The 13717-nt window shown below is 36.6% G+C and overlaps 1 protein-coding gene across 5 annotated transcripts in view; it reads right to left on the reverse strand.

Annotated features, from left to right (window-relative positions):
• The window catches only part of ccdc18 (coiled-coil domain containing 18), an 85703-nt gene extending 74736 nt beyond the window's left edge, over positions 1-10967 (reverse strand). For 2 of the 5 annotated variants that reach the window (XR_015477866.1, XM_087239789.1), the window contains exons 1-5: positions 10695-10951; positions 10376-10497; positions 2591-2735; positions 2042-2191; positions 343-452 (exon numbers count right to left, since the gene is read on the reverse strand). Coding sequence is in view for 4 of the 5 variants with exons in the window: in XM_087239789.1 (XP_087095915.1) it covers positions 343-452; positions 2042-2191; positions 2591-2735; positions 10376-10476 (506 nt within the window). In the remaining variant the exon portion in view is untranslated. 5 annotated transcript variants of the gene reach the window in all.
• Between the last annotated feature and the right edge of the window lie 2750 nt (positions 10968-13717).

A 13717-nucleotide genomic window follows, 5' to 3' on the forward strand; every position in this document is an offset into this window, starting at 1 on the left:
AACTAGGCAGGTTAGGGTAATTAGGCAAGTTATTGTATACCGATGGTTTGTTCTGTAGACTATTGAAAAAATATATCGCTTAAAGGGGCTAATACAATTGACCTTAAAATGATTTTTAAAAAATTAAAAAAATGCTTTTATTCTAGCCGAAATAAAACAAATAAGACTTTCTCCAGAAGAAAAAAATATCATTGGAAATACTGTGAAAATTTCCTTGATCTGTTACACATCATTTGGAAAATATTTTAAAAAGGAAAAAAAATAATAAAAATAATAATAATAATAAATCTGACATCAACCCAACATGCTTTTTCGAGTGAGTGGTAGAGAAGATGCACCTACTCTAAAGCCTTGGTCAGGGTGTCCAGCTCAGCCTCTAGACCCAGAATCTGCTCCTTCATGTGAGAAACACTGGAGGTCCGGGCTCCCACAGTGGATCCCAACATGCGAATCTGTACAACAAACATCAGTTGATGATAACATCTTCAACAGAAGCTATGTTTACATCCACCTATTTTTATGCGCATTTTGGATAAACTGCGCATTTTTTAACTGCGCATAAAAAGCAGTTGATGGAAACATCATGATGCGCATAAAAAACTTATGCGCATAACTGAGTAGGATTAACATTTTTATTCAATAAGAAAAGATGCGCATAGACTGCGATGGAAACACTTTTACCACACAGATTTCAGTATGTGCATTAAAAAAGGTCATGTGATTTTGTTATAAGAGATCATGTGATGATCAAAATGTGTCTGAATGGATAAACCAGCAGGCTGAGCACACTGTAAAACATCTGAAATGTTGTTTTGGTCAATCTAAAATGCCTTACCATTTCAGTATTAGTGTTATTATATCAGGCACGTGCACACATAGGGCTCAACCTGTGCAGTGCACATGCCCTTTTTAGTCTTGAATAGAAAGTGACCTTCCAAAGTGATCTGAAGTGCCCTAAGCGACACATTGAAGACACTTTGTTATTATTGTTCTATTTATTTGTTTGCTGGAAATTAGAACTGAATTTAGAAACAGTTTTGAAACAAATTTTTGCACTTAACAAACTAAATTAATTATTTATAGGCTAATTGATGTCTGTGCGTACAACATGTTTCCTCATCCACGAGAGTGAAAGTGAAAGTAAAAAATGAGGAGGCTCATCTCTTATTCTCGCCTGTAGATGCTCTGTTTGACTGTTTTCTCGTTAGTGAAGCGCTCAGTTTTTCCACTTACAAAAGTCTGTCATGTAAATAGTAAATGCACCATGGCACGACACAACTGACTCTTAAAAGGAATGTGAAATGAGACTCTGATTGGTTTATTCTCAAAACACACCTATAACTCATTAAGAGAATAAGCTCAACCCTGTTAGACCATGCGCCACGGCGCAAAGCAGATTTTACTGTCCTTAAAATAGCGAAAGTGGATTCTGACACGCACTAAAAGCCCTGCGCTTTGGACTTTGCGCATAGATCGTCAAAATAGAGCCCTAAATGAGACAACAGTGGGCGTGGCTTGTTTTTCTGATTGGATGCAGAAAAGTAGACATTTCATTTAGAAAGATCAAAAGGGTTTGGGGAGTTATTACAACCTAAGAGACACATTGTCCTCAACATTTCTGTTTGTTGTCAAAACTGACAGTTAAAGTGGCTTGATTAAATATGTGATCCATGCCCACTTCCTAAGATTTACCTAATATGACAAATTAAACGAAAACAACCAAGAATTGCTTTTACAGATTTTTATTTAACATTAGAAGGGCAAGCAACTTTCTTTTCTTTATGCCATGCACAGATTAATTGTTCACCACAAAACTAGCAATGTGAGCTAACAAAATCATTTGGTTAGGTTTGTTTTCTGAAAGCTCACATGATATTAAAGACTGTGGTAATGATGTTGAAAATATAGCGTTGATTTACTTAGCTAAAATTGAATAGTTATTTTAAATGGCTAAATTATTTCACAACATAATGGCTTTTACTGCCGTTTTGATCAAATAAATGAAGTAGTGGTGAGTGTGTATGGCGCTTATTTTATTTACCTTTGACCTTGAGCTGGCTAACTCCATCTGAGCAGCTTCTATGTCACCCATGAGTTGCTGGTTCTGCAGGACCAGAGAGGCGTTTTCCTGCCTGATGGTGTTGAGCTTTCGCCTGAGCACAGACGTCTCTGCCTCCATGTCTCTGACTGACTGGACAAAAAAAAACAGATCAAATAAGCCAAATAATAGGTATATTTTTATTTAATTGTTTACAATATAAACATTATGGGCTGCGCAGTGGGTAGCACTGTCGCCTCACAGCAAGAAGTTCGTTGATTTGAGCCTAGGCTGGGTCGGTTGGCATTTCTATATGGAGTTTGCATGTTCTCCCCATGTTCGCATCACTTGAGTATGTGTGTGAATGAGAGTGTATGGGTGTTTCCCAGTGATAGGTTGCAATGGGAAGGGCATCCGGTGCGTAAAACACATGCTGAAGAAGTTGGCGGTTCATTCCGCTGTGGTGTCCCCTGATTAATAAAGGGACTAAGCCGAAGATAATATGAATGAATGAACAATATAAACATTATGACTGTCTCTTAAGTGTCTTACCCTGCAGTCAAAGATATGTGCACAAGCTTGTTGCTCAGGGTGTGAATCTACAGGATCAGGATTCTGAAGGTCCTCTAAAGTAAGACGTCCTGGGAATGCTTCCACAACATCAGTATCCTCGCCAATGATGTCATTTCCTGATTGACTGAAATAAGCAGTAGCATTAAACCTTTTTGTAAGAGCCATTATGTTTTGTAATGCTGTTTTTGACCACTGGGTGGAGTGGGGGTTTGGAGGAGTATATAGGTAGACAAAGACTTAGAACAACAGGTGTGTAATTAGAGGGAAGCACAACATTTTTTGACCGTGTTTGAAAGAGCTTTATTGAGGCATTCAATGTGATTTTATGAGCATTTATATATCAGACTGTGAGTGGAAATTGAACCATAAGAACTGTCTGTGCAAAAAATAAATCTGATAAGCAGTATTTGGAGGATGATTGGTTTGTTGAGCTCTCACGCGTCAGAAACAACCCTACAACACCTCAAGTGACAAAATGGTCATTTGTGTCACTACATTTGTCAAAAAATGGCTTCTTTGTGGATCATCATGCATCATTTTTGGACTTTCTTGAGGAGCAGCCGTGATGAACTGAATGAATGAAACAAAGGTATGTGTAGCGCTACTTAATGAATGACTTTGTGTGCACACAATAGCGTAAATCCAATGCATTGGTTGCTTAAGTTTTAAAGTTGCTTAGGAGGCAAACGATTTCAGCTGTGAATATGAGTTTAATGAATTGTGATGATGATGGTGCGGCTACCTGTGAACAGACAGAGAATATTGTGCCATTTGAGAAGTTTGAAACAGAGCATGTGAGGGAAAAGCGGCTCATTAAGCTTACTCCTAAGGCTTTATTGGAAAAATTGGAAACTCTGCAAAAGACACGAAAGTGTAAACTAAGCAAGGCAAAGAACTTAATGGCTATTATAAAGGATTTTATGTCCAACCGAGAATATGAAAAGGAGGTGCAGTGTTCCTTTGAGAAATTCATCAAATTGAGAGACGAAACAAAGGAAATGCACAATTCGGTGATGGTTCTTTTGCCCAGTGAAGAAAAGGAAAAACAACAAACATGGTTCAATGGAAAGATGTTGATTTGCGATGAGTTTGTAGATGATGTTGAGAAATGGTTGAGCGCTGAAAGTCAAGTTTCATGTTCTGGTGTTGATGCAAGGGTATGTCAAGAGGATGTTAATCCAGATGATAGCATTTCCAACATATCCTCATGTAAATCCAGTAAATTGTCCAGTAAGAAAAGTTCAAGCAGTGTACGTAGTGGGAGATTTTCTGCTGCTTCAGCACGAATCATGGCAGAGGCAGAGAAAGCTGCATTAATGGCGCGTGCAGCTGCTTTAAAGGAAAAGCATACTTTGGAGGTACAAAAAGAAAAGCTGAGACATAGACAAGAACAGCTGGATATTGATGCAGAGATTGCAGCCGCTACTGCAAAAATTGCTGTTTTAAATAATCAGTCTCTCAAAACCTGCACTGATGATATGAATGCATATTGTGATAAAGGAACTGTTACTCTCAACCCTCATGCAGAGGCATATGTGCCAATAGAAGTCTCCCTGCAAGAAAGCTCAAGGAACGTGATTCAGCAAATTCACAGTGTGCCACAAATTGATCCTCATTTCACGTCACAAATGCAATCCTCAAGTGTAATGCAGAACAGTGATGGAATAATAACTTCGAACCTTTGTAGTATCTTGCAAAAACAAAATGAGATTACCACTCTGCTTGTACAACAACAACAATCCAGCACACTGCCTCAAAGAGATATTCCTGTGTTTGATGGCAATCCTCTGCAATATAAAACTTTTATGAGAGCATTTGAGCATGGAATAGAAGACAAAACCAAAAATAGTAGAGATTGTTTATACTTTCTGGAACAATATACACAAGGTCAGCCAAGGGAGATTGTGCGCAGTTGTCAGCATATGGATGCACAAAGAGGGTATGTGCAAGCTAAAGCATTGTTAAAGGAACATTACGGCAATGAATTCAAAATAGCTTCTGCATATGTAGAAAAGGTTTTGGCATGGCCTTCAATAAAATCTGAGGATGTAAATTCATTGCAGAGTTATGCTCTCTTTTTGCGTGGATGCTGTAATGTAATGGAAGAAATTGACTATATGGAAGAGCTAGAGATGCCAAGCAATTTGAAAACCATCATCATGAAGTTGCCTTACAAATTAAGGGAAAATTGGAGAACTGTTGCATGTGAGTTAATGGAAAGACGCAAGCAGAGAGCACGGTTTAAAGATATTGTGATATTTGTTGAACGTCAAGTCAAAATGTCATCAGATCCCTTGTTTGGTGATATCCAGAGTACCCAGCCTGTGCAACAGAAATTCCAACCTAAGACTAAAGTTAGAAACAGCTTTGCAACAACGGTTGTCACCAACAATAAATCAATTCAATGCTGTGAGACTGATTTAAGATCAAAGGCCCCAGTTGTATGTTTGTGCTGCAAACGTGATCACTTATTGGAGCAGTGTACACAAATGCAAAACAAGCTGCATAAAGACAAATTGAACTTTCTAAAGGAAAAAGGTGTTTGTTTTGGCTGTCTTTCTTTTGGACACATAAGTAAAAGATGTGATAAGCGCTTGACTTGTACAGTGTGTGGTCAAAAGCATCCCAGCATTTTGCATATCCAACAAAAGGAAAGAGTGTGCACTCAAGAACAAAGTCATTCATCTTTAAGTAGTGCACATGTTGCCCTTACAACATGTGGTCAAACAGGGGCCGGTGACGATGGAGACTGTGCATTATCAATTGTACCAGTTCAAGTCAAATCCAGCAAGGGACAAACGGTAATTCAAACCTATGCATTTTTGGATCCTGGCAGTTCTGCCACATTTTGTTCAGAACGCTTAATGCATAGTTTGAAATTAAAGGGAAAGGAAACTAATATTGTTTTGAAAACAATGGGCAATCAAAGGGCTGTTAATAGCACTGTTTTGACTGGATTGGAAGTGTCTAACCTTCTTGATGACACCTTTTATAGTCTTCCAGAAGTCTTCACTCAAGAAAGAATGCCTGTATCCAGAGACAACATTGTCACTCAAAAGGATTTGGAAAATTGGCCATATCTGAAAGGTGTTGAGATTCCTCAAATTCCTGCTGATGTGGATTTGCTGATTGGAGCAAATGCTTCCAGGGTAATGGAGCCCTGGGAGGTTATAAACAGCAATGGAGATGGACCTTATGCAGTTAGAACCCTATTGGGATGGGTTGTAAATGGACCACTCCAAGGAAGCAGGAATAAGGTCAAATGTTCAGGTGTGACTGTTAACAGGATTTCTGTAAGAAAATTGGAGGATATGCTTGGTAAACAATACAATCATGACTTTAATGAGAATTCTGTTGAAAAGAAGGAAATGTCAAGAGAAGAGCATGCCTTTATGGAAAAGGTAAGCAAGTCAATTGAGTTTCAAGATGGACATTATAAATTGAATCTTCCTTTTAGGATGGAAATTCCCATGTTGCCAAACAACCTTTGTGTGGCTAAACAGCACTTAATTGGATTGAAAAGGAAATTTGAAAGAAACAAGATTTTCCATCAAGAATATAAAGATTTCATGGATGAGGTAATTAAACACGGTTATGCCGAAATAGTACCGTTACATCAATTAAAACAGGATGAAGGGAAAGTTTGGTATATCCCTCACCATGGGGTTTATCACCCCAAGAAGCAAACATTAAGAGTGGTGTTTGATTGTGGAGCTGCCTTTAAAGGTACATCATTGAATGATCAGCTTCTGCAGGGTCCTAATCTGACAAATTCACTGTTGGGAGTTCTTGTGAGGTTTCGACAAGAGCCTATTGCATTTATGGCTGATGTAAAAGCAATGTTTCACCAGGTTAAAGTTGCAGAAGAAGATACTGACTTTCTTCGTTTCCTATGGTGGCCAGATGGTGATATCAATCAGGACTCTGTGGAATACAGGATGAAAGTGCATTTGTTTGGTGCTGTGTCGTCCCCAAGTTGTGCTTGCTATGCTTTACGTAGAACTGCTGAGGACAACAAAGATGACTTTCCTGAAAAGGTAATTGACACAATTCACACAAACTTCTACATGGATGATTGTTTGAAAAGTGTACCTTCTGAGGAAGAGGCCGTCTTGATGATCAAGGATCTCACAGATGTCTGCTTAGCAGGAGGTTTCCAGTTAATAAAATGGATCAGCAATAGCCGTATTGTGCTACAAAGTGTACCTGAAGAACACCGAGCCCAGGGCATAAAAATGATGGATCTGGACAAGGACCAGTTGCCAATGGAAAGAGCTCTTGGTTTGTGGTGGTGTGTTGAATCCGACACTTTCAATTTTAAAATAACTAGCAAAGATCATCCTTGCACCAGGCGGGATGTCCTGTCAAAGGTATGCTCTGTCTGTGATCCTTTAGGATTTTTGGCTCCATTCACTCTTACAGCAAAAATTCTCCTGCAAGAGTTATGTAGGATAAGATGTGGATGGGATGATCTGCTACCCTCAAATCTCCAAAGGCAGTGGTCTTTATGGTTAAAAGAGCTTGAGAAGATGGCAGATTTCAAGATGGACAGATGTCTAAAACCAGCAGGAATGGATGAACTTACCAACGTTCAGTTGCATCATTTTGCTGACGCAAGTACACTTGGATATGGCACTGTGACGTACCTTAGGATGGAGACAAAACATGATGTTCACGTAACATTCCTACTCAGTAAAGCTAGAGTAGCACCTTTGAAATCAGTAACTATTCCACGTCTTGAATTGACAGCTGCTGTGCTTGCTGCTCGAGTGGACAAAATGTTAAGGGCAGAGATGCAGTTTCCATTGGTTGATTCAGTATTCTGGACAGATAGTACGTCCGTGTTGAAATACATAAAAAATGAGGACAAACGTTTTCTTACCTTTGTCGCCAACAGGATCTCTGCAATAAGAGAAATTACAACACCATTACAGTGGCGATACATACCTACAACTCAAAATCCAGCAGACTGTTGCTCCAGAGGTCTGAAAGCAGATCAGCTGTTAACAAACAGAGAATGGATCAATGGACCAAGTTATCTGTGGAAACCAGTGGAAGAATGGCCAGCACAAATATTTGATTCTGCTCTTAAAGCAGATGATCCTGAAGTCAAGAGGAACATATGTGTAAATAGCACTCTTGTAAGTGAACAGTCAAATGCTACTCATAGGCTGATTACTCATTTCTCAGACTGGACAAAGTTGAAGGTTGCTGTTGCTTGGCTCTTGAAATTAAAGACAGTTCTGAAACAACGAAGTCAAAAGAAAAAGGAAATTCAAGCCTCTTTAGACTCTTCTGGAGTAACTTCTAAAAAGACGGAGAAAGAACTTCGAAAACTAACTGGTTCTGTGGTTACACCAAATTTAAGTTTGCAGGATGTGAATGAAGCTGAAGTAGCTATTGTTGCATTCAGTCAAAGGCAACAGTTTAAAAAGGAAATCGATGCTCTGTCAGTTTCACCTGTTTCAAAAATAAGCCGAGACAGCAAGCTGTATAAATTGGATCCCGTCTATCAAGACGGTATTTTGAGAGTAGGAGGACGATTGAGAAATTCTGCTATGCCGGAAGAAAGAAAGCATCCGATCATTCTGGCTAAGGATCAGCATATTGCCACGCTCATCTTGCGTCATATACACCAACAGTTAGGTCACAGTGGAAGAAATTATATGCTTTCAGAGCTGAGGAAAAGATATTGGATCATTAAGGGTAATGCAGCTGCCAGAAGGATTATATCGAGTTGTGGCCATTGTAGACGTTTTGGAGTTAAGGTGGGTGAGCAGAAGATGGCAGACTTGCCGAAGGAACGACTCCTTCCCGATTTGCCTCCATTTTCGAATGTTGGGGTGGATTATTTTGGTCCTGTGGAAGTTAAAAGAGGACGCTCCATTGTAAAACGTTACGGAGTCATCTTTACTTGCATGGCAAGTCGAGCAGTTCATCTGGAAGTCGCCTACTCATTGGACACTGATTCATGTATTAACACTCTTCGAAGATTTATCTGCAGACGAGGGCAAGTAACTCAAATAAGATCAGATAATGGTACCAACTTTGTTGCCACAGAAAAGGAATTAAAGGAATCACTGAGATCATGGAATCAAAACAAGATTCAAAGGGCAATGCTCCAGAAAGGTGTCCAGTGGAGTTTTAATCCTCCAGGAGGTTCGCATTATGGTGGAATCTGGGAACGTGTAATCAGAATGGTCAAAAGAATTTTGAATTCCATCCTACATCAGCAGATTTTGGATGATGAAGGATTCCATACTGTACTATGTGAAATTGAGGCCATTCTAAATGATCGCCCAATAACTAAGTTGTCAGATGACCCCAATGATTTGGAGCCAATTACTCCAAACCATCTTCTTCAGATGAAAGGTAAACCAGTATTACCACCTGGATTATTTGAAAAATCTGAATAATACAGCAAGAGGAGATGGAAACAGGTCCAGTATATGTGTGAATTATTCTGGAAAAGATGGACAAATGAATATTTGCCTTTGCTTCAAGATCGGCAGAAATGGAATAAGGAAAGGAGAAACTTTGTTCCTGGTGACATTGTTGTCATTGTGGACTCGTCTGCCCCTCGAGGGTCTTGGTTATTGGGGCGAATTCTGGAGGTTTTTCCAGATAAAAATGGACTTGTTCGTTCTGTGCGAGTACAAACTAAAACCAGTGTACTTGAGAGACCCGTGACAAAACTTTGTCTGTTGTATGACAACATGGAAATATAATGGACTGATGGTAAAGACTGTTAAATTTGACACCTTCACAGAATTGATTAATGCAATGTTTATAGTGTTGCTTTAATGGCTCTTTGTATGTACATTGTTGAATTGTTATGTCTACCTGCCATGTACAATTAGGGGCCGGGGTGTAAGAGCCATTATGTTTTGTAATGCTGTTTTTGACCACTGGGTGGAGTGGGGGTTTGGAGAAGTATATAGGTAGACAAAGACTTAGAACAACAGGTGTGTAATTAGAGGGAAGCACAACATTTTTTGACCGTGTTTGAAAGAGCTTTATTGAGGCATTCAATGTGATTTTATGAGCATTTATATATCAGACTGTGAGTGGAAATTGAACCATAAGAACTGTCTGTGCAAAAAATAAATCTGATAAGCAGTATTTGGAGGATGATTCGTTTGTTGAGCTCTCACGCGTCAGAAACAACCCTACAACACCTCAAGTGACAAAATGGTCACTTTTTTTTACCCATACAAAGCTTCAATGTGGATATGCGATCTGATTTTATATTTGAAATTAGAAGAAATTAAATATATTTAATGAAGGGATTTTATGAGACATGGCAACTTATGATCACATGCTTTAAAAAAATGAAGACTCTCTTCTTTAACTGATCTATATAAAGACATTTGTGTAGCTTTAATGAAGCTATTTTACTTTTTTTTTTGGTCTTGCTAATATACTAAACTTTTTTTGATTAATGTTGAGCTTTTATTGCTCATAATATTTTAAAATCATTTTCCTTTACTCATACACAAGTGATTTTGGGTTATTATGTTAAGGATCACTCTGTAAAATATGCTGGTTTTGGTATAAACTTTATTTTATTATTATGTAAATTTCACATACATAAATTTAAGTTTGCCAAAAGAAAACCTCTCTTCGTGGTGCTAGAAAAAGAGATTCAAATGTATATAAAAGTGATTTTAAAGTCTAAAAACAGATGAGAACGTTATCATAAAATAAACCCCCAGTGCATTTCCTCAGCAACAGTTCTCCAGAGACTAACGTTAAGAGCCTCACCTCAATTGTTCACCCACTGATAGTAGGTTTTTCTCAGTTAATCGCAGTTGATTTCTCAAGGTGACAACATCCTCTACCAAACCCCTGCTGTCTCTCAACATTGGTGACAGTTATGAAGACACCTGGGAATAAAAGGTTAACTAAGCGAATGTATAACATTAACACTGGTGTTTAAATGTACTTGGTGTAAAAACAACACGAACATGATAATTTGTAGAAACATTAAACACTCGCTTAAATTAAGAGTTAACGTTATATTAAAGTATAGTCGTATCAAGTGGTGTCTATGTATGGTTATTATTATAAGTTATTATCATACCTGCCTGACGCTCGTTTCATTTGATGCATTCAACAGGTTGTCAAGGAACAGATGGACACTCTTGGGTCATTTTCAACTCTCCGCTACTTTTTGCTGGGATAATTCACAAAAATAGCTCTATACCAGTAAATCGATGCGTACCAGCATGTTCTAATGGAAGGTTTTGACCTAAAAAACACTTTATTTCCACCGTTAGCTTAGCATTCGCTGCAGTGAAATCTAAACAATACGCGCTGCCGTCGTCACGGAAGCTGATTGGCTGAGACAAAAAACCGTCCCTTAACAGTCGTGACGCAATCTTGACGCGCTTGTAGCGCCGCGAATGACAGCGCGAAGATCACAAAGGGAACAAACATGTTTGTGATATTTTTCAAAAACAAAATTTACTTTAAAGTAGATTTATTTTTGAAGCTTTGTAATAAAGAATATTGATTGGAAAAGAGCTTGGTTATTTTTTTACAGAATGGTTAAGGGTTCTATCTTTTAGATATTAATAATGAAATATGTAAAAAAAAAAAAATGTGTTCACAACGTATTCCAGTCGAATCTTTTAATAAACTATTGTTTAATTACAATAGGTTTGAAATGTATATATCGTTGTTTGTGTTTGTGTTCGTTTACTTAAAATAAGTTTAAAATGTACATATTTGTGTTTGTTTTTATTTTTGTTTACTTAAAATAAGTTTAAAATGTACATATTTGTGCTTTTTTATTTTTGTTTACTTAAATTATATTTTAAAATGTACATATTTGTGTTTGTTTTTATTTTTGTTTACTTAAAATAAGTTTAAAATGTACATATTTGTGCTTTTTTATTTTTGTTTACTTAAATTATATTTTAAAATGTACATATTAGTGTTTGTTTTTATTTTTGTTTACTTAAAATAAGTTTAAAATATACTTGTGTTTGTTATTATTTTTATTTAATTAAAATAAGCTTGAAATGTACATATTTGTGTTTGCTTTTATTTTTGTTTACTTAAAATAAGTTTACATTTTCATATTTGTGTTAGTTTTTTGTTTACTTAAAATAAGTTTAAAATGTACATATTTGTGTTTGTTTTTATTTTTGTTTACCTAAATAAGTTTGAACTGTAGGCCTACATATTTGTGTTTGTTTGTTTTTTGTTTACTTAAAATATATTTTAAAATGTACATATTTGTGTTTGTTTTTATTTTTTGTTTACTTCAAAATAAGTTTAAAATGTACATATTTGTGTTTGTTATTATTTTTGTTTAATTAAAATAAGCTTGAAATGTACATATTTGTGTTTGTTTTTATTTTTGTTTAATTAAAATAAGTTTAAACTGTACATATTTGTGTTTATTATTTTTAATAAGCTTGAAATGTAAATATTTTTGTTTGTTTACTGAAAAAAAGTTTAAAATTTCCATATTTTGTTTGTTTTTACGTAAAAAAGATTGAGATTGACGACATGGTGGCACAGTGGGTAGCACGTTCACCCCACTGCAAGAAGGTTGCTGGTTTGAGCCTCGGCTGGGTCAGTTGGGAATTCTGTGTGGAGTTTGCATGTTCTCCCCGTGCTCCGGTTTCCCCCACAAGTTCAAAGACATGCGGTACAAGTAAATTGAGTTGGCTAAAATTGACCGTATTATATGAGTGTCTGCGTGAATATGTGTGTTCATGGATGCTGAACACGCGCATGGATGTTTGTATGGATGTTTCCAAGTGATGGGTTGCGGCTAGAAGGATATCAGCTGCGTAAAAACATATGGTGGATAAGTTGGTGGTTCATTCCGCTGTGGTGACCCAGACTAATAAAGGGACTAAGCTGAAAAGAAAATGAATGAATGAATGAAGATTTAGATTTACATATTTACATATCAGTTTCTACATATTTTTAACAAAATCAATTCCAATAAAAAGCTTGAATTTATTAACCTCTGTATTTTATTTCCAAAGTTTGAGACATAAACAAAAATTTATTTATCTCCCATGTTAAGTTTTGTTTTGTATTGATTTTGATTTAGTTCTTGCATGAAAAAAGTAAAAAATCTGATGTATTAAATATAACAAAAAATAATTCCCCTGATAATCTGTAAAATTACTGGATGTTTACTGCATACCAGCCAACACTCCTGTTTCAGGCCCGTAGCCAGTGTACTGGAAGGGATGATTTATTTATCTCAAGAAGTTGACCTTTTTTGCAGTTATTTGCCTCATTTTCTATTCAATTATGATGGTTTAGTGCTTCATTTTAGTTATATTTAATCTTTCCTAGAATAGCTTGTCGGATGCTGTCGAAGACACTTTTTGAAGAAAGAAAGTCACAAAGGTTTGGAAGAAGTGAAGAGAGAGTAAATTATGACAGAATTATCGGTTTTGTGTGAAACAAACCCCGTTTTTTGTCTTCTGGCTTAATTTCCTCACCATCTGATATTTTGTAGAATTGTTGCCAGTAAACAGTGGCTGACAATAATTTAACATGTGAATATGTAATTTACCCCAGAGCATTCTTACAGTATAGACAGTCAATTATCTTACTAATAAGAATGTAAACATTTCAGCCTGATCTCCCAAGAAAATGTAAGTATTTTACGTTTTGTGAGTTTAGTGGCTAATTAGTACAAATTCGTATGAGTTCAGTCGTATGAATTTCTACGATTTTAAAAAGGAGGCGTGGCACCCAACCCCACCCCTAAATTGTACTATAGTACAAATTAGATCAAACAAATTCATATGAATTATCCACTAAACCAAAAAGTTACGAATTGCAGTGAGATTGTGTTGGAACATTTACATTCTGAGATTCTAAAATGACCTTATGTGAACCAACAGGAGTGTTTTTGAAAATTATATTAATAGTATGGAGACATATTTGATATGTTGACTTAGTATTGACATTGCTATTTTGTATTTTTTAACACGCAGGGCCATTGGAAACGCACACAACTACAATGAAGAAGAGATGGTGGTCAACTTTATCAAAACATTTTGTGCTTTTGGATTATTGTATTTACTCAACCTGGAAAACAACAGTTTTGTAAATGTGAATACTTGT

This window comes from Danio rerio, chromosome 2, assembly GCF_052040795.2.
Source record: "Danio rerio strain M-AB ecotype USA chromosome 2, GRCz13ab, whole genome shotgun sequence".
Lineage (NCBI taxonomy): Eukaryota > Metazoa > Chordata > Actinopteri > Cypriniformes > Danionidae > Danio > Danio rerio.